Source organism: Cynocephalus volans, chromosome 10, assembly GCF_027409185.1.
Source record: "Cynocephalus volans isolate mCynVol1 chromosome 10, mCynVol1.pri, whole genome shotgun sequence".
NCBI classification, from domain to species: domain Eukaryota; kingdom Metazoa; phylum Chordata; class Mammalia; order Dermoptera; family Cynocephalidae; genus Cynocephalus; species Cynocephalus volans.
In genome coordinates, this window is record NC_084469.1 from 90,319,772 (window position 1) to 90,339,017 (window position 19,246).

The 19,246-nt window shown below is 53.9% G+C and overlaps 2 protein-coding genes across 3 annotated transcripts; one reads left to right on the forward strand and one right to left on the reverse strand.

The window, feature by feature from the left end:
• Window positions 1-3,075: 3,075 nt before the first annotated feature.
• On the forward strand, window positions 3,076-9,003 carry FXYD3 (FXYD domain containing ion transport regulator 3). 2 transcript variants are annotated; one of them, XM_063112050.1, is made up of 9 exons: window positions 3,076-3,117; window positions 3,323-3,349; window positions 5,658-5,711; window positions 7,102-7,134; window positions 7,241-7,264; window positions 8,008-8,169; window positions 8,269-8,305; window positions 8,626-8,663; window positions 8,797-9,003. In XM_063112050.1, the coding sequence occupies exons 3-9, from the start codon at window positions 5,672-5,674 to the stop codon at window positions 8,814-8,816; spliced, it is 354 nt and encodes a 117-aa protein (XP_062968120.1). In that variant the 5' UTR covers window positions 3,076-3,117; window positions 3,323-3,349; window positions 5,658-5,671; the 3' UTR covers window positions 8,817-9,003. The 2 variants fall into 2 exon arrangements, with proteins under 2 accessions (XP_062968120.1, XP_062968121.1); XM_063112051.1 differs by having other exon boundaries at window positions 8,095-8,169.
• A 1,610-nt stretch (window positions 9,004-10,613) lies between these two features.
• LGI4 (leucine rich repeat LGI family member 4) lies at window positions 10,614-17,920 on the reverse strand. The gene is made up of 9 exons (XM_063112624.1): window positions 17,745-17,920; window positions 17,250-17,321; window positions 16,908-16,979; window positions 15,387-15,458; window positions 15,203-15,274; window positions 14,803-14,972; window positions 12,369-12,533; window positions 11,786-12,291; window positions 10,614-10,928 (listed from the first exon to the last, which is right to left on the reverse strand). The coding sequence occupies exons 1-9, from the start codon at window positions 17,918-17,920 to the stop codon at window positions 10,614-10,616; spliced, it is 1,620 nt and encodes a 539-aa protein (XP_062968694.1).
• Window positions 17,921-19,246: the final 1,326 nt, after the last annotated feature.

Here is a 19,246-nt window from a genome sequence, read left to right on the forward strand (position 1 = left end):
AGCCGTGGCTGTGGCAGTGGCTGTCGTGGGCCACCCACGAGGAGGTGGTGTTTTCTGCGTGCTCCTCGCCTGCTTCCCGGTGGAGGGGGCTGCCCTCACTCCTGCCCAGGACCCCGGGCCTGCTCTGTTTCTTGCCTGCATCCGGGTGAACAATAAAATTATTGACCCCAAATTAATAAAAGATTGAATCAATGACTACGTAACACCCTGTGGCTTTCTTTGATTTTGTGCTTTAATAATATGGCATTTCTGAAAATTTTGTGATGTTCGGAAACTATCTGTAGGTTTGGTTTTTCTCATTTTGCGAGAATTCCTGGGTTACTAATGAGAAATCACAGCCAATCTTAGCTTCAACAGGTTCTTCAGGGCCAAATGATTTCAAAAGCAAACTCAGGGGAAAATATTTTAAATATTTTCATTATCTATATAATATATTGATATAAGAAACATATAATATGTGTGCATTTAGAATATGACTGAAGTCAAGTCAGCCAGGAAGACTCACTCCAAAAGCGACCCAACCCCGGACAGGCACAAGTGACTGCGCAGACTCCACACCCTGCAAGCCTTTGCCAGGGTCTCAATGTGCCCCTCCACACGGGGTCTCAGTCCTCCTGGCCATAACCCCCCAACACACACTTGGATGTGGTATTTTCAGGTCCAGCCTAGGAATTATTTACGGTTGGCCTGGGTTGGGCATCAGCCCCATAAACGTCTGTACATCAGAATGTAAGATCATGGTGACTAAAGATCCAGAAAATGAAGTTGTCAGAAGTCTTTTATTGGTGGTCCCCCAGGCTGAAACCAGACCCTAGATGTGTTTTGTCCGAACTGCATATATATATATTTTTTAATCTAAGCCATCTTTTAATACTAGAAATTCCCCATTTTCAGATACATCTTTTGAAAATATAGCAGTGATTGGCTGGAACTGTGTAGAGGTGATCCCTTAATTTTTTTCAATTAAACTTTTAAAAGATAGAACATTTTACAGTAGTAGATGAGAATATAAAATTCAAAAGGCAGTATCGGCCAGCTGCCAAAAATAAATAAATAAAATAAAATTCAAAAGGTATAAGAGGGCAGGCAGATGATGGAGAGTGGGTCTCACTTCCACCCCATCCTCTGGCTTCCCAGTTCCCCTTCCCAGAAGCAACCATGGGTGCCAATCTCCAGAGATATTTTGTTCATATACAAGCATATGCGTATACCTAATTTCCCCCTCACAATGGCAGCATACTCCACACTTTACCTACACCAGGTATCTGGGAGATATTTCTGTATCTATCCAAGGGGCTTGCTCCAGCCTTTCTTAGTTGCCACTTTGTCTTGCGGTCTCACACCTGTCCCGCTTCACTCGTTCACCATTCTTGCCTGGCTCCTCTAGCATCCGAGTCGCAGACTGTGGTCCAGATGAAGGACAGAGCACTTTCACCCCAGCCACGTGCACAGGTCCCCACCGGCTCTCTGACGCCTGCAGTTCCTAGGCCTCCCAGCAGAGGGAGACACCACTCCACTCCCAAGACCACCAAGGGGTCTTCCTAGGGACACTCGATCTTGAAGTCTTCAGTCGGGGTAAGAGATGCTATGTGCTTAGACACAAAGACCCCCTTAGCTGGACTGGGATCCCAACCATCCACCCCCAGACCTCCCCTTCCTCTGTTTCTCTCTCTCCATGCACCTCCTACTTTGAGCCCCGCCCTGAGTGCCCCTTCCGCTCCCTTCTCCTCCCATTAAGGAGGGTTGGCCCCTCCTTAAAGAGAGTGGGAGGTGGCCTTGTCCTAGTCTAGGGCCTTGGGGTTGAGAAATTGCCCAAGGGAACCGCCTAAAGAAAGCACGTAGCTGGGTGAGCATTCCTGGCCCTCATCCCTCCCTAATGACGGATGAACTAGGGGGTTCTTTCTTCCTGCCCTCAGCAGACCGACCAGTCCCTGGCAGAGCCTTGAACTTCAAGCCTCCTTTCCTTGTTCTGTGCTGCACATCCCAATAGCTCCCTCTCCCTGGCCTGGCTCCTGCGGCCCTCCTCCCCGCCCCCACAAGGGTGTTGGGGGTCGCCTGGAGTCCATCTGGTGGCCAGTACAGAGCCACCCCTTTCCTGGCCCTGCCCCTCCCTGTGACCCCAATCCTCCGCCAGCCACTCAAAGGCGCCTTGTTCTCTATCCAGCCCCCAGACAAAAGTCCCTCTGTCCAAGAAGGCGGAATTGGGGGGAGGGGGCACCCCCAACTGGGACCATGTGGGGGCCTACACAGACCCCAGCCGGAAGGAATGCTGTGAGGAGGAGGGGCAGGAGAGGGAGAAGGAAATAGGGGGAAGGCGGAGGGAGCCCGGCCCAGTGCAGAGGGGTCTGACCTGGAGTGGTAGGCAGCCCCCTACCCCAACGCCCCGCCTGCTCTATAGATCCAGGCATCTGGTTCCCAGCACCCCTGGGAAGAGCCCAGGCTGGGAAATTCTGGCCTGGTGACTGGGAGCCAGTTTTCAGTCTCCCCAGGGCAGGGTGGGGGTTAGGGCCTGGTCTAAGATCCCACATCCCCCGACCCCCACCCCTGCTCATTGTTCCAGTGTCTTTCCCCGCACCCACCCCTACCTGCATCTCATGACCTTGGTCACACCAGCATCTTCTACTGACCCTCAAACTGTGTCAATGGCAAGATGTGTCCTGGAAGGGGACTTTAAGGCCCCCATAATTGCCAGCAATCTTTTTCCGAAGCAAAACACACAATCCACACATCACCTTCCTCTAAGACCCTGCCAGGAGAAGTCTGATGCTAAGGACCCGGGAACCTCCCTGCTTCAAGGTCGTTTCGTGGACACAGGAGATTCCAGAAAGCCCCTCCCCTAATTCAAGGGACTGCGTTCCAGCCATTTTATTGTCCCTTCCTCTTCACCTGAAACTGCTGTGACCTTGGTGACCCTGTGGACCTCCCTGCCGCCAGTGGCTGGGAGGGGGTGGAGCTGTCTCTTTAAGAGCAGGAATGGGGTGGGAGAGCCCCTGAGCCTTAGGGAGTACGACTTGTTCTCTACCTGCCCAGGTTTGCTTAGGGCGTGGCAACTGTGGATAAAGGCAAACTCAGGCCTGGTAGCCCCGATTTCTCCCTGAACCTCCGTGAGACACACAGGTGAGCAGCTGGGGCCCCTCCCTCCAAGCTGCCTTGGCTTTGCCTCCAAACTCTCCCTGCCTCTCCCCCACCACTGTCCCTACCACTTAGTAGCTCTGCTGTTAAAGACCCTAGAATCCTCCCACTTTAAGGTCCTTTTCTGGGGGCAGGAGATTGGAGAAAGTCCGCTTCCCTAGTATGACCCTCTCGATCATTCTCTTCTCAGGGACTGGGTGAGCCAGTCAGGGTGAAGGTAAGACCCAGAAGTGGGATTGGGGTGTCTGGAAATATGAGTGGTGTCTGGGTAGATTGGCAGTGTCTGATGGACCAGAGGTATCTGGATTGGGGGTACCTGAGTGGATGGGAGTGGGGAGCGGGTGCCTAGGTGGATGGGGTATCTAAGTGGACCAGGGCTATCTAAGTGAATGAGGTGTGCCTGGGTGGATGGAGCATGAGTGGGTGTCTAGGTACTGGGGGCATGTGGGTCCTGGAGACCTCTAGGAAAAGGGGATGGTGCTGCCTGGAGAAGCTGTGAAATGGGCCGCTGGTTAGGAGATTTCAGGGACGCAGAGGGGAAGGCTCACTCCTGAAGCTGTGGACATTCTCCACCATCATGGAGAAACAGAGAGGCAAGCGGAGGCGGAGACAGTCCTCAGGATGGCCTTGGGACCTCCATGGCCAGGAAGGAGCCAGGAGTGGGGACCGAGAGCATCCAGCTGCAGGGCTGCCTTCCCACCAACTGTGGTCAGTTCAGGATTGGCCCAGGGGCCTCTTCTGACAGTGGCCTGAACAGAACAGTGAGGGCAGACACCCACCTCCCAGCTCCCAGCAGCCTCCGGAAAAGCCCTGGCTGGAAATTGCTGTGCAGAGGTCGGGGTGCAGCTGAAATCATCCACCAGTCTCCTCTGTGTGGGGATGCTGGAGATGTCATGGGAATGGAGAGTAGTGGGGGCCTCACAGGCCCGGCCAGGGGTGGCTTGGAGAAGCCCCTAGAAAGAGGCTTAAGAGGTGAAACTCAACAGTCACTGGATGACAGCATATGACAATAAGCAGAATTCGCAGGGGTTACAGGGTTGCAACAATAACGTGGGATAATGATGGTGCCAACTTCATCAAGCTGCGAAGATTATATGGGTGAATGAATAGGTGTCAAGAGCTAAGAACAGTGCGTGGCATGGGGTAAATGCTCAATAAGCATTAGCTATTATTACTAGTATTAGCACCATCGGGGTAACAGAGCCTCATGAGGTAGCTTTAGACAGCAGGCAGCCCCTCTACCAATCTGTGCTGGAACTACCCACTCCAGCTCTCCCCAAAACTCTTTGGGGTCCTAGATGCCTTGATAATGCTCTCCAAAGCTACAGGCCCTCTTCCTGCAGAAAACAGATGCTCAAATTAAAATTATGAGTCCAGCATGCAGGATTAATACGGAAGCTGAGAAGATTCCCGGGACCTGGGGCAGGCACGTGGAGACAGTAGTCTGTGCACATGCAGTAAAGCACCTGCACCAAACCTCTCCCTGAACACGTGTTTTGCCATTGGTAAAATGGGGACATAATAGCTGACCTCAGGGGTTGTCGGGGGTTCAGTGACTGAAAGCACAGCAAGGTCATTTGGCAGTGTCCAGAGAGGTGAGGCGGAGTGTTAACTCTTGCTATCAAGATGGTGACAACGTATGCTTTCGCAGCTGGGCAGGGGGCAGGGAGAGGGCGGGGGGTGCACAGAGGCCAGGGGGCTTATAGCAGGCACACAGGGTTGTAGGAGGACAGGACAGCTACCAGGGCAGCAAGGAGAAAGAAGAGTGTACTTTATTCTAGGCAGGCCTACCAGGGGGCAGACAAGTGTTTGCTGTCAGGGGTTAGGGATGGGTGGGGGAGGGTGGGGACTAAGGTTGGGCAGGGGCAGTTGGGACAGAAGATGGAGCTGGAGCTGCAGGAATTTGTCCTCCCCCGACCCTCCACCCCAGCTTCATATTCTCTCCCCACCCACTGCCCTGAGCAGCCCAAGGAGCCAGCCCCAGTCCCCAGCCTGAAATCTGCAAAGCCTGGGCAGAGCCCGGCAGGCTCTGAGCTGTCTATGGGAGAGGCTCCCAGGAACCCGGGCCGCCTGCCACCTGGCTCCCAATACACTATTTCCCAAAACACCCTGAGGCCCTGACAGTCCTGAGTTAGGAACAGCAGCTGGGGAGCCAGGCCTGTTTAAATCCTGCTTCCTGGCCAGGTGACCCTGGGCACCTACTTTCACCTCACATAGCCTCAGTTTCCCCATCTGTAGGATGAGGATAACAACAGGCAGCACCTCCCTCATTTGGTTGCCAGGGCGACTCACTTAAATCCTGAAGTCTGTGTCCAGTGAGTGATTACAGCTGCTCCCTCATCAGGTCTGAGTTCTCACCCAGCCCCCGCTTCACTGTGTGGCTCCTTCTTGTCTCAACCCAGGGAGTCTCAACACCAGCCATGCCCTGGGTGGGTGCCGGAGAGGAGGGCGGTGGGAACCAGGGGCACAGAGCCCAGTATCCTGGTGGCCCTGCTAAAGCTGGACCCACCCCCGTGCCCCTCTAGGCCAGTGTTCTAACATGCAAGAGGTGGCCCTGAGCCTTCTTGTCCTCCTGGCAGGTGAGTACCCATCCCCCCAAATGCTCTTTCCCCTGGATGCCCCAAGTTGGGTGGTGGCCAACCCTCCTGCGTGTGTTTGTGTGTGTGTGTGTGTGTCATGCTTTTCTGCCTCCCCTGGGGAGGTGTTGACTACTAGGCCAACATGTTCTTAGTGATTTCAAAGGACACACAGGATACGGCCTCTTATAGCAGCAGCTCACACAGCTACCAAATCACCATCTTGCCCGTTCTCTTGTAAATCTGAGGACATCAAGGAGAAGGCTCAGCCCAGTGCTACTGTGTCTTTCACATCTCCCCAACACTTTTATTACAAGATTAACTGGGAGCCTCGTGGTTGTGTAGCAAGTTACCAAAACCCTCTGTGCCTCAGTTTCCCCACCTGCAAAAATGAGGGGAATGATAGCACCTACTCATAGAGTCACTGAAAGGATTAAATGAGTTAGTATTTGAAAAGTGCCTAGAACAGTGCCTGGTACGGAATAAGCTCTATGTGTTTGTGCTTTAAATATAATTAAAAAGTATTAATCTCTCTTCAACAGAGTTTAGGCCCAGAGCTAAGGTAGCCTGCTGCTTCTAGCCAGAATTTAATCCTAGTCTTTTGCTCTCATTGGATTTCTTCTTCTCCATTACATTGGGCAAGACTGGTATTCCATTTAGGGTAGTGAGGTAAAGTTGCATTTTTATTTATTTATTTTTAAATTAAAAAAATTTTTTAAGGCCAGTCAAGTGAACCCGTGGGAGTGGAGAAGGAACAAAGAAATCTGTAACTGGCTGTGATCCATTGTTGTAAACACCACTGTACTTGGTCAGGCCAAGCTGCATTTATTTTTTTTATTTTTCGTTTATTTATTTATTTCCTTTAATCATGGTGAAAATGGACCAAGTTGCATTTTTATATAAAGGCTATTTAAGTATATAAGAGTGAGTCGTTTTAAAGTTTTTGGTGAGCAAACACCAGCACAAGATGTGGCAGAATCGGGAAGATGGGCTACAAGAATGAATGGATTTGAGAAAAGAGGGCCCTGGAATGGAAACTATCTGTCATCTTGACAAGAAAAGTCCTCTGTATCTGCAGAAAGCATGGATTAACCATGTGTCTGGAAACATAGGAGCAAGTGGTAGCCAAAACCCACCTGGCTTAGCACCTATTTCAGGTGGCAAAATGCTGTTATGACTAGAAGGTGTGGGGCAGAGTGGGTGAGTTCACGACTCCATGGGCGGATGTGCAGAGGCAGCTCACCTGGGGCAGGACCCCTATGCCCTGGGAGGTGGGGAACTGTCCCCCATGGGAGCCTCTCCTGAGGCCCCTGAGGCTTCACTGGCCCTTCTGAGAGGCTTGGCTGAGGCCAGCAACACCATCCCCCCCTCCTTCCCCCCTTCTCCCCACCAGGCCTGCCTACCCTGGATGCCAACGACCCTGAAGGTGAGTCAGATTGGACCCCTCTACCCGTCCCACCCCTGAGTTCCTCCTGGGACCCCTGCATCCTGGCTGTTGTCCTGGATTCATTTTCTTTTTTCTTTCCTTGCAGATAAAAACAGTCCTTTCTACTATGGTGAGAGCTCGTGCCCCCACTTCACTTCCCCCTCAACCCCACGTACTATTTTGTGCCAAGGGTCCCACACAGGGTTGGGTGAGGGTCTGATATGGCTGGTACAAACAGGGGCAAGGATAGGAAGGGGTTAGGACTGGGCCATTGAACAGGAAACACAGTGGATTAAAGGAACAAGAGATGGCAACTTGGTCTTTGGGAAGATTCCATTCCAGCAAGATAGTTAGACACAGCCAGGAAGTGGGGACAGTTCACAAGAAGCCATTGTTTGGTTCAAATCAACTGCTGAGAGAAGGGTTGACTTGAGAAAACTTCCTGGAGGAGGTGAGCTACTCGGCCTTCAGGTTCCACCAATCTGCGCCCCTCCCCCCTCCCCACCCCTCCTCCACCCCCTGTCACTCCTGCTCCAGCCACACTGGCCCCCTGCTGTTCCTCAGGTACAGCAGACTCCCTTCAGCCTCTGGACCTTTGCTCTTGCTGATCCCTCTACTTGGAACACTTTCTTCCATATATCCACACAACTCCTTCCCTCCCCTCCTTCAGGCCTCTGCTCAAATGTGGCCACCTTGGAGCGGCCTTCCCTGACCCCTCTCTCTAAAAGGGCCACCCTCTGACTTTCTATCCCCTACCCTGCTTGTTTTTCTTCAGACCGCTTATCTCTGCCGGAACCTACTTGACATGTCCTGTTTGCTGGTGCATAAACTAGAATGGGAGCATGGCTGGGATTTTTGTCTGTTCTCTTCTAGGTGCTCAATACCTATTTGTCAATTGGATGGGGGGATGGATGGGGAGGACACAGGCTGGCATTGAGGTCCATTCTGCTTTTCTCCTAGACTGGCACAGCCTCCAGGTCGGTGGGCTCATCTGCGCAGGGGTTCTGTGTGCTTTGGGCATCATTGTCCTCATGAGTGAGTGGAGGAGTTGGCGGGGGGTGGCGGGGGGGCAGGGTAGCAGGAAGGGCAGGGCTGTGGGTCCCCTCCCCTGAACATTCCACCTGTCTCCAACAGGTGGAAAATGCAAATGCAAGTTCAGCCAGAAGCCCAGGTAAGATGGGTTCCTGGCATGCCTGCCTCATGCTGGATAGGTGCTTTTCAGGGTCAAAGAGCTAAATCTGGCAGAAAGAGGACAGGCCTCCAGGCTCTGCCCTGGAGAGTTCCTGCCACTAAGTTTTCCCAGGTTTATTATTCATAGCTGATAATCATCAGAGGGCCCCAAATCCTGAAAAGCATTGGTCCCCAGGATTGTACAACCCTATAAAAGAAAAGTAGCCAGGAAGCCATGTCTGGACAAGCTTAGAATCCTCTAGTCCTGAGGGGGAGGACTAATGGGGGTGGATACAGATCTCACCGGGTTTGTTTCTCTAGTCACCGTCCAGGGGACGCTCCACCTCTGATCACTCCAGGTAAGACTGGGACAGCATGGGGCCGAGGAGAACATGGGAAGGGAGGGGTGCATATGCGTGTGCACGTGCGCGTGCACATTGGGGAGAAAGAACTCTATCCACCTTCACAAGCTGACCCCATCACTTCTCCCAGGCTCTGCTGATAACTGCTGAGGATGGACCAGCCAAAAGAGCACATGGAGGGGCTTGTTTTGTCCCCATGTCCTGGCTCAGCACAAGGGCCTCAACTCCAAGATGGAATTCTCCCTGCTTGACTCAGACCACCTTGCCAGGGTCTTATCTCACTTCTCATTGGAGGAGTCTGTTTGTTCAATTTTTAATCTAAAGTGATTTTGCCTTCTGCCCAAGCAGGTTCAAGACTCCTTATGTGGGCACAAGGGTGGGTTTGGGGGGCCAGGAGAAGGTGGACCTGAACTAGGGGCTGACATCAAAGCTGGCACCGAATCTCTTTGCTGGGAAAGGCCTGCTCCCTCAAGACTTGGTAGATGGCATAGGGTCTGCCCTCTGCCTCCATGGCCATGGGAGCCTCATGTGTACTTTAACATTTTCTAGCAGCCAAATATGGGACACTTTTGAGAGTGAGAGAGACCCCTAACCAAATGGAATGCTGGGACAGCCAGGTGGACACTGGGGCTATCCCAGGAAAACTAAGATGTAGGATCATCCTACCATGATGGGAGTACTCAGATAGTTTATGATTATAATAGTAAGACCCCTAAGACCCTCTCATTCGCCCCTGAGACCCCACCTTATTAGGAAACCTTTCTAAATACTCAGATGTACCTGAGACCTTTAAATAATTCCCAATGATGCACCTAATAATATACAATGGCCACATGATATAAGAACTTCCAACGAGCCTCAAATTCCCTTGATACTCCCCAATACCTAGTAAGGCATCCAGAATGTTCCCATGAGCCACCTCATAAAATGCTTAAAACACCCTAAAATATCGCCTGCAATGCCTGAGACAACCCCAAGAGACCTACAATAAACGTGTGACCTGAGCCCTAATAATTCCCTTATATCCCTCAAATATCCCATCCCCCCATAATCACGAGCCCACACAGAGACCCCGCAACAGTCACCCAGGGCAGCCACACTGCGTCCCTGGGACCTCTTCTCCAATACATCGCTCCTGGGACAGCAGCCACCCTTCCCTCCAGGCCACTCACAAGATCCCCTCTCCCAATGAGCCCATCGGGCGGGGCGGGTGCACAGCGCATTTATTGAGTTCGTACACTTGACCCTGTCGCCCGTCGGGGAGGGGTATCTAGGGCTCCCCTACGGCTCTCGATTTCCTGCTTCCCCACCCCCACACCCCCACGCACGCGCAGGAGCGGGGAGGGGGGCAGGGCTTCCGCCCCGGCAGCAGGCATGCGCAGAAGCAGCGGAGGGAGTTTGCAAGCCGGGCTAGGGCGACCGCCCAGCGACTGGTACGTCACGGAGGCGGGCACTTCTCCTTGGGAGCGATTGGCGGGATTGAGTTTAGAGGGAAAGGAACGCCAAGGAGCGCTGTCTCCTCGGTACTTCCGTGGGGAGCGGGGAGAGGGGAGGCGCCCCCCCCACCCCGAGGTTGAAAGAAGAGCTAACAGACCTCTGCACATTTCTCCCACCTTGACTTCTGTATTCCGGCTCCATGCAGCGCCCCAGCCTGAGCCTCCAAGTCTCCTTTGGTAGGGGCACCTGTCCCAGCCAAGATATTGCTTCAGACTGGAAGGCCAGCTCAGAAGGTCCAGTAGGCTGAGACCTTCCATTACCCCAGTGAGCCCAGATCCTCCAAGAAGTGGGCCAGGGCCTGGACCTGGAGCTGATGAACTTGACCTGTGGCCAGTATCTCACAGGACTGGCCGTCATCCCAAGTGGGGCCAGGAGGCCTGCCAAAGGGGTGTCCAGAGACCTGAGATTCCCCACGTCAGCCCCGCAGCCATGTGCAGGGTCCTGTCCGTCTCAGGCACTGAGGTCTAACTCGTGATGCTGGTAGATCTGTGTGGGGCCCTTGAAACAAGCAGCGAAGAGGAAGCGTCTGCCAGCCATGGTGATGTGGGCAAAGGCACGGGGGGCCACCAAGGCCGGGGGCCCCAGCTCCTGAAGCGGCTCCAGAAGCCCCTTGTCAGGCTCCAGGTGGAAGACCTGGCTGAAGGCGAAGTCACTGCCTAGGATAGCCAGCTGGTCCTTGGCGATAAGCAGCGGCTGGAAGACGTGGGCGCCCCGTGAGGGAAGTTGCTGCAGCAGACGAAACATGGAGCCGTCCCAGCGCATGACCTGTGGGTGGTGGCAGGTTAGGCCCTGGGGTCCCAGAGGCCAGGCCTGCCCCTAGTCCTCCAGGCCCATTGGAAACAGATGCCTGTAGGTCCCCAAATTCCTGCAGCTTTCTTATCTTCATAAATGTCACCACCCAGCTGCTTAGGTCACAGATTTGGAATTATTGTTGACCCTTCTCTCCCTCACACCAACATAGAATCAGACAGCAAGGGAATCTGTTGGTTTTACCTACTATAGTTTAACGTTTCACCCACCTCTTCTAGCTGCACCTCGACCCAGACTCCATCCCCTCCTGCCTGGATGTTACGGCAGCCTCTTCCCTGGTCTCCTGCTCCTGTTACTGTCCCCACAGTCTGCTCCCCCCACACAGACCCTGTGTACACCTGAATCAGGTCAGGGCCCATCTAGGCTCTGAAACCTCCCCTGGCTGCACCTCACTCCAGAAAGACGATGCTGGAGGGTGTGGGCAGGGCTTGACACCAGCATTGGCATTGGGGGTTCAGAGTGTCAGGGTGGGGATGGCCATGACTGTGGCTAAATGTAAGTCCTGGAGAGTGTCAGAGTTATAGAGCCAGAATTTGGAGGGTAGAATCAGAAACTTGGGGCCAGTGTCAGTGCTGGGGGATGGGGAGTGATTTAGAATTAGCCAGCCTCAAGGGGTCACAGTCAGTCTTGTGGTCAGTGTAGGGATAGGGTCAGAGTTCAAAGGTGAGCATGTGAGGCTGGGTCAGAGTTTAGAGACTAGTGTGCAAGGTAAGGTCAGCGCTGAAAAGCCAGCCTTCAATGGGGTCAGCTGCATTGTCAGGCCTGGCTTGTGTCCTCTGCTGCCTGCGCCACCTAATGGGGCTCAGCCTCACCATGGAGTCCCCGATGTAGCGTGTCAGGCACAGGAACACATCCCCACCAGCCTGGAAGTGGCGTGTGGCATAGACATCCTCAGCCTCAGGGATGTCCGTACGCCTCTCGAAGCGGCCACCAAACCAGTGAAAGAGCACAGGCCGCTGTGAGGCCGAGGCCAGCAGCAGGTGGGGTCGGCCATCCAGCTCGAGGGCCTCAGCGTCTGTGTCCCGGTGCCAGGCATGCAGGCTCTGGCGTGGGTAAAAGCCAGGTCCGTCCCGGCACAGCAGCGTGGTGCTGCCTGCCTTGGAGGCGTCAGCCACCACGAAGCAGGGCTGCCCGTCCAACCACAGGAGTTCAGCATCATTGGGCCGCAGCAGCCGTCGCGGAGCCAGGACTTGCATCGGGGCCAGGCGCAGGTCGGGGCTGGGCCGTGCCCACAGCTGTGAGCCACCCCACAGGCGGGCGGCCAGCACAAAGAGGCGCAGGCCCAGCACCAGCGGCTTGCAGGACACCACCGAGGGCGCTGTAGGGAGTTGGGGGGGCAGGTCAGGCCTGTCAGGCAGGCTACTGGGCAGGCAGGAGGATGGGAAGGGGGCTCACCGGACAGCTCTTCCTCGGGCCGGAAGCGCTGCAGGCTGTAGTCCCAGGAGAGGATCAGGCAGCGGCCGGCGAAGGGCTGTGCCAAGACGATGTGGGGTTCCCCCTGGTAGGAGAAGGGTTCCACGCCCAACGCTGACTCCCCGATTGTCTGGAACCGGGACAGCTCTGGGGGTGGCAGGAGAGAGTCAGGCAGGCCCAGCGGACCCCAAGGATCCTCATCGCTGAGCCTCGGTTTGCACATCTCTGAAATGAGGACCATTCATGGTGTTCACCTCATAGGGACATATAGAGTGGCATCTCTATCTATAGAGGTATTAACTCACAATGACATGATCATCTTTATTTTCTAAGCTATGCCACATCCTCAAATAATCCCTTAGAAACAGCATAGGGGTTCATTCATTTACCTGCACAACATTCCTGTGAGGTACGTTCTGTTATTATCTCTACAGAGGAGGAAACTAAGGCTAAACTGGTACAGGAAGCCAGTTGTCCAACAGAACCCATCCTTCAATCTCATCTTCCATGAAATACAATCAGAGCTACCCAGCTGGAGGCCACTCCCACTAACCACCCTCCCTGGAAGTTAGGTGTGGCCTTGTCCAGACCAAGTTCCTAACAGAACATGAGAAGTAACCAGAACATGAGAAGAACCATGTTCGCCTCACTTGCTTGTGGGAAAACAGCTTGTCCTGGACTTGGTGTCTTTCCCTTCATCTCACACTAGCATATGGACGTGCCACAACCTGCTTTCAACCATGAAAACCAGGACAATATCCAGGGCCTGCCCCACTCACCTGGACAGCTTACCTCAAACCCTTCTGTCTTCTTTAATTCATGATATTTTGAGCCTCTTTGTTACAGCAGCTGAGCTTTTATAGTAACGGGCACACCAAGGCTGCCCAGCTTGCTAGTGGTGGAGCCAGCGTGCCAGGCCCTGTTGCTAAGTGGCAAGGTTGAAGCCATGAGCCAAAACACCAAGGATGCCCACCCAAAGGGGGATCTTTTAAAAATGCCCATCACACCAAGGTCAAGGGTTCAGATTCCCATACCAGCCCACCACCAAAATAATAATAATAAAATAAAATAAAAATAAAAATGCCCACCAAATTATGTCACCTCCTGCTCAAGCCCTCCGTTGTTTCCCATGTCCCTCAGAATAAAGTCTACTCTCCTCTCTGTGACTTTCAAAGTCTGCACGGTGAGACCCCTGCCGCCTTTAACCTTATCTGCATCCCTCCCTTTTCTCACTCCCCATAAGCCACACCTGCCTTCTTTTAATGCTCAAACAGGGTGAGCTCTATTCTGCCTGAGGGCCATTGTCCATGCTGTTCCCTCTCTCTGGAGTGCCCTTTCCTCTCTTCTTCAGTTAGCTAAATCAAGATCTTATGTCCCCTCTTCAGAGAAGCCTTTTCTGATCCTCCCTGTAACATAGGACCCCCCCCACCTCTCTTACCACTCCCTGTATTTATCACATTCACTTGTGCAGTGTTTTATTTAATGTCTGTCTCCCCAAGCCCCCAGGACTGTTAGTCCCATGCGGCCAGAGCTCAAGGCCATCTTTGTCACCACAGTGTGCCCGTCGCCTCTCACAGGGCTAGGCACGAAGTGGGCTTCAGTGAATACTGAGTAACTGAATGAAGAGTGACCCATAAATGAAATCCCCTCGATCTCTGAGTCCCACAGACCAAAAACATGTCTTACACTTAGATAATAATAACTACTGTTATTATTGTATTAACAGCATCTGCATGAAGACCCTTAAGGTTTGAACTCAAATGTCCGTACCCTCAGGAAGCTCTTCCTGACCCTCCAGCTCTGTGTGGCCCTGCCCCTGGCACTGCGCTCCCCTGGTTCCCTCATCTCAGCCCTGACCCTCTGCCTGGGCCTCCCCATCCCAGCCAGAATGGGCTATTGCTGTCCGAGGCTGGGCCTGCCTTCCTCTGGACTGAGGGCTCTGTGAGGGCAAGACCCAGGGCTCTTCATCTCTGCTGTACTCTCTGCATTGCCAATTCTCCATAAAGGCACCAAAATATAGTCACGAAAAAGCAAAAGAAAAGTAAATAAAAGTGAGGTGATGCACATGCAGTTCTTAGCACAATACTGGGTATGTAGGAAATATTTTTAAAGTGATCAATTTTGTATTAACAAGATTGAACATTTTTAAGGGTCTCCTATCCCAGGCCCTGTGCCAAATGCTGTGCAGGCATGGACGCATCACTGAATAGTCACAGCAATCCTATGTCACTGGTTATTCCTCCATTTTATAGATGAGGAAACTGAGGCTCAGGAAGGTGGTGCTGCTTGCTCAGCATCTCACAGCCAAGAAATTGCAGGGCAGTGAGTGAGGTCAGCCCTTGAGCCCTGGCAGCCATTCCCCCAGTATCCCATCTTCTTCTGTAATCCCCTCCCACCCCACCGGGAAAGCCCCCACCTATGGCTCTGCACTTGAACATCTTGGGGTCGAGGTGGCGGAGCAGCATGTGGGCCAGGGTGGCAGGGCCTGCACAGGCCCCAGTCCCCACGCTGGCGTTCATGGTGGGCATCCACTGCAGCAGCCATAGGACACGGCAGTCACACTGGAACGGGTTCCCACGGAGGTCCCTGAGGCAAGAGGCCGGGAGGGGCTGCAACCCGGCTTCCAACCTCTGGTGGCCATGCTCCCTGCCCTCTCCCCAGGCAAGGGTCCGGGATGGGTGCCCACAGGTGGTATGAAAATATGGCAGAACCATTGCAGTCATTCTCATGTGCACCAACCAAGAGTGGGTACAGATGCCCCATCCCCCCTCAAACATGCCCCAATCCTCAACCCTCCTAGCCCCCTTGAGCCTCACACATGAGTCAGGGTCTCCAGGCCTCTGAACAGGAATCTGGGAAGGGCCTCTAGGTGGTTATTGGCCAGGCTTCTGGTGGAGGAAGAGGAGGAGGAGCCATCAGCAGCTGCCAGGATACCCTGCGTCTCTGGGTGTTGGAGTGTGGGGTGCCTGTCGTGGAGGGCGGGGCGGTGGGGGCACGCACAGGTGTGTGAGTGAGCGGAGTCCTCTGAGAGCGTTCTTAGAGATGGAGCCAATCTCATTGTCCTCGATGAAGCTGTGGAGGGAGGGTGGGGTGAGGGGTAGGCCCACAGTACTTGGGGGAACTCACCCCACGGAAGCCATAGGCCACTGGAAGGTGCTGAATTCTCCCCCAGCACCTTGGACAATCCCAGGGAAAGCCTCCTCAGAAACTTCTCACCAAGGTCCCAACCCTCAATCCCAGGGGCCATGAACCTGGCCCTGTGGTCATTGCCAGCCTCACCGTGAACACTGCCATAACCATCACCACCACTGCCACCAGTGTCACCACCAATACCTCCACCATCATCCCTAATGACCAACCCAATGCCCACATCTCCAGCACTTGTGCCTCTATCATCATCACCGACCCCAGTACCAATAACTACCATCATTCCCGACACCATACCACGCCACCATCATCACCAACACTGTAACCATCATCACCAACACCAACGTTACCAATCACTCCCATTATGAAGACCAACACCAATATCATCATTACCAAACCCCACACCAATAACGCTGATAAGCATCACCAACAACACAACTTTCGTGGTCAACACCAAAAAGACTGCCACCATCATCACCAACACTGCAACCATCACATAAACATCAGCAGTAGCACCAGAATTGCCATCACCTACAGCATCACCGTTACCTCCAACACTCACGTCTTCACCCCCCACCAGCGCCACTACTGTCATGATTTTCGTGATTACAGATACCTCCACATCATCACCACCCCAGTACCAACAATATTGCCATAAATACCAACACTAACATCCTTCCCACAGCCGTCACCAGCATCAACACCAATATCATAACTACCACCCCCACAACACATGATTATCACTAGCACCAGCCCCACAAATTTATCAATATCAGCGATGGTGCCATCACCATTGGTTCTGCCATTTTTATTAACAACATCCCCATTCCGTCAGGCTCAATGACACCACCTCCTCCCCATCATCATCAGCGACAGGATCAACACCACTGCCATTATGATTAACACCGGAGCCAGCATTGTCGTACTGTCATTGCTACTACCACCATCACCACCTATGCCACGACTATCCACCATCAGTGCCTCCATTTATCATCCTACCACAGTATCATTTGTCACACTATTACCACCTAACTTGGAGTTGTTTCCTGTTAATTTGGAACATTTCCTGTCTTTGGCCTCTGTGTAGACATCCTCCTTGTGTTCCCACGAGTCAGGTAGGGCTGTAAATTGTCTCTGATTATCCAGGCCCTTTGTAGATCTTGAGCAGAGAGATGAAGTGAGCAGGCCGAGATTACACAGCTGACCAGTAGCCTTGACCCCACCCAAGGAGCGAGGCCTCTTGCAGCTAGAGGGGGACCCTTGTCTAGGCACCTCCTCCCCAGGGCCACAGCTCCAACTTCCCCCTGCTCTAGGAGCCACAGAGGGGCCCCTCCTCCTCCCAGGCCCATCTGCCCCATCCCTGGCCTCACTCACAGGTACTGCAGGTGTGACAGGCCTGCAAACGCATCGTCCTCGATCACAGAGAAGGAGTTGGATGTGAAGAGGCTGGCAAGGGAGGAAAAAGAAATTTTTCCAGAGTTGCTGCCGCCCGTCTGACAGTTTAACCTTGGCTCCCACCCTTGGCACACGCATGTGCACATGGGTAGGAGGATGTGCACGGATATGAATTCATTCAGACACACACCTATGTGTGCACACATCCCCACACACGTGCACGAACACTCACCCATGCCTGTGCGTGCACACCCCCCACATGCATGTGCATAAACACCCACTCCCTGGAGCTGGTTGTCAGCTCAGCCAGGCCCCACTCACAGCAGGTGCAGTGACGGCATCCTCAGGAAGCTGCCGGCCTTCAGCTGGGTGACTCCAGTCCTGACGAGTGAGCTGGGGACGTGGGCAGTGGTGGGTAAGGAGAACACCAGTCCAGTGTTCCAGTCCCAAACCAGAGTCCTCTGCTGTCCAGGACACCCTCGCGTGCCACCCTGACCCTGGGCATACTTCCCCTACATCCCAGGGGAGACAAGCATTTGCCTTCCTCACTTGGCAAGGACCCTGGCAGCACTCGGCGCACCCCCTGGCTATCCTGCCTCTGGGCCCCAAATGCTGCCCCTGCCCTTTGAGATTTCCCCTGTGCTCCCTTCCAAATCCCAGTAGCCCCCTTGCAGACATCCCAACATCCTTTGCTACCCATCTCCCAAGATCTCAACAGGCTCCTGTTTCCTTGGAGACCCTGACACCCTGCCCCAAGCCCTAGGGTCCCAGGTCTCCCATGCCCACCTTCAGGCCCACAGAGGGCCTGACACTCACAGTGACAGCAGGGTCGGGGAGAAGCTCTCGGGCAGATCCGGGGAGCCCTCACACAGGGCACTGTCTTTGGAGCAGGAGCAGCGTGGAGGACACTTTCCCTTTGGGGGTCTCCAGGCCCCCCCAACTCCCGCCCCAGCCAGCAGCAGCAGCAGCAGCAGAATGCCCACCCCTCCCATGCCCCCTCACCCCCCAGGGGAGGCACCCGCTTCTCTCTGCCCACCCAGCCCGGCCCAGGCCACTACATCTCCTATAGCAGGCGACCCTCCATCCCACCCGCACTCGCCCTGCCCTGGGTCTGGCCCCTCTGACTCTCCTTCAGTCTGCCTTTCTCCCCGTACCGAATTTTCTGTTTATTTCTCTCCCTCTCCCTGAATTTCTGTCCCTCTGTCTCTCTGTTATTTTTGACTCTGTGCGTTCATCTGTTTCCACTCTGTATCTCTGTCTCTATTTCTTTCTGTTTCTCTTTCTGTCTTTCTGTTTCTCTATCTCTGTTTTTCAGTCTCTTTAGGTCTCTGTTGGAGTGTGTGTGTGTGTGTGTGTGTGTGAGTCCCTCTGTCTGTTGTCTTTATTTCTCGTCCTCCTGCCCCCCTTTCCAGCTCCCTTTGCCTCCTCCCACGCCCCTTCTCCCTGAACGTTTGGGGAAGGGACTCCACCGGCACCGGCACCGGGCACCGAGTGTGCCGGCAGAGCAGGGTGGGAAGGAGGAGGGCGTCAGAGAGGCCATAGGAAGAGCAGCCCTGGGGAGGGGACTGGATGGCTTCTTGGAAGGAGGAGGGGCCACCAAGGGCTGGAGCCTCCCTGACCACTCCCAGCCAGCCCCCTACCCAGATTTCCCACTCAATCCCATTCAGGGAGTTTGAGGAGAATGTCACCAGGGTGGGGACCGGATGGCTCTCCAGACTGGAGAGGGGGGTGGAAGGAGAGGCTGCTGGGGACTGGGGACACCCTGGTTACTCCCAGCCAGCCCCCTCCCCTGGCTCCAGGAGGGTGTGGTGGGCGCTGTCACCAAGGCTTGGAGGGGCCAGCTCAGATCCAGCTACTCCCTCTGGTGGCCACACTCGCAGGACAACTGCCCTGCCCCAAACCCACCTCCTTCCTCCCCTTCCCTGAAGTTAACCCCTTGAGTGCCCACCACCCACTGGGGGTAGGGCAGGAGCCAGCCTAAGGAAATGGTAATAACGATACCACCCATTTCTTCAGTGTCTGCTCTGCACCAGGCCTTGTCCTAAAAGTTCATCTCACCATCGCCCTTCGAGGTTGGCACCATTATCATCACTATTTTACAGCTGGAGAAACTGAGGCTACAAGTTCAAGTAACCTGAGCTTGTAACCCAGGATTCATATCCAGGCAGCTGGCTCCACAGCCTCTCCGTGTTACTTGAGTTTTTTCTTTGGAGATCGGAATTCACAGACATGTGGACAATTGATTGTTTTCATTTGGACTAAACTTTTAGCAATTTGGATGGGTTCTGCCCATTAAATTAGAAAAGTAAATAAACGAC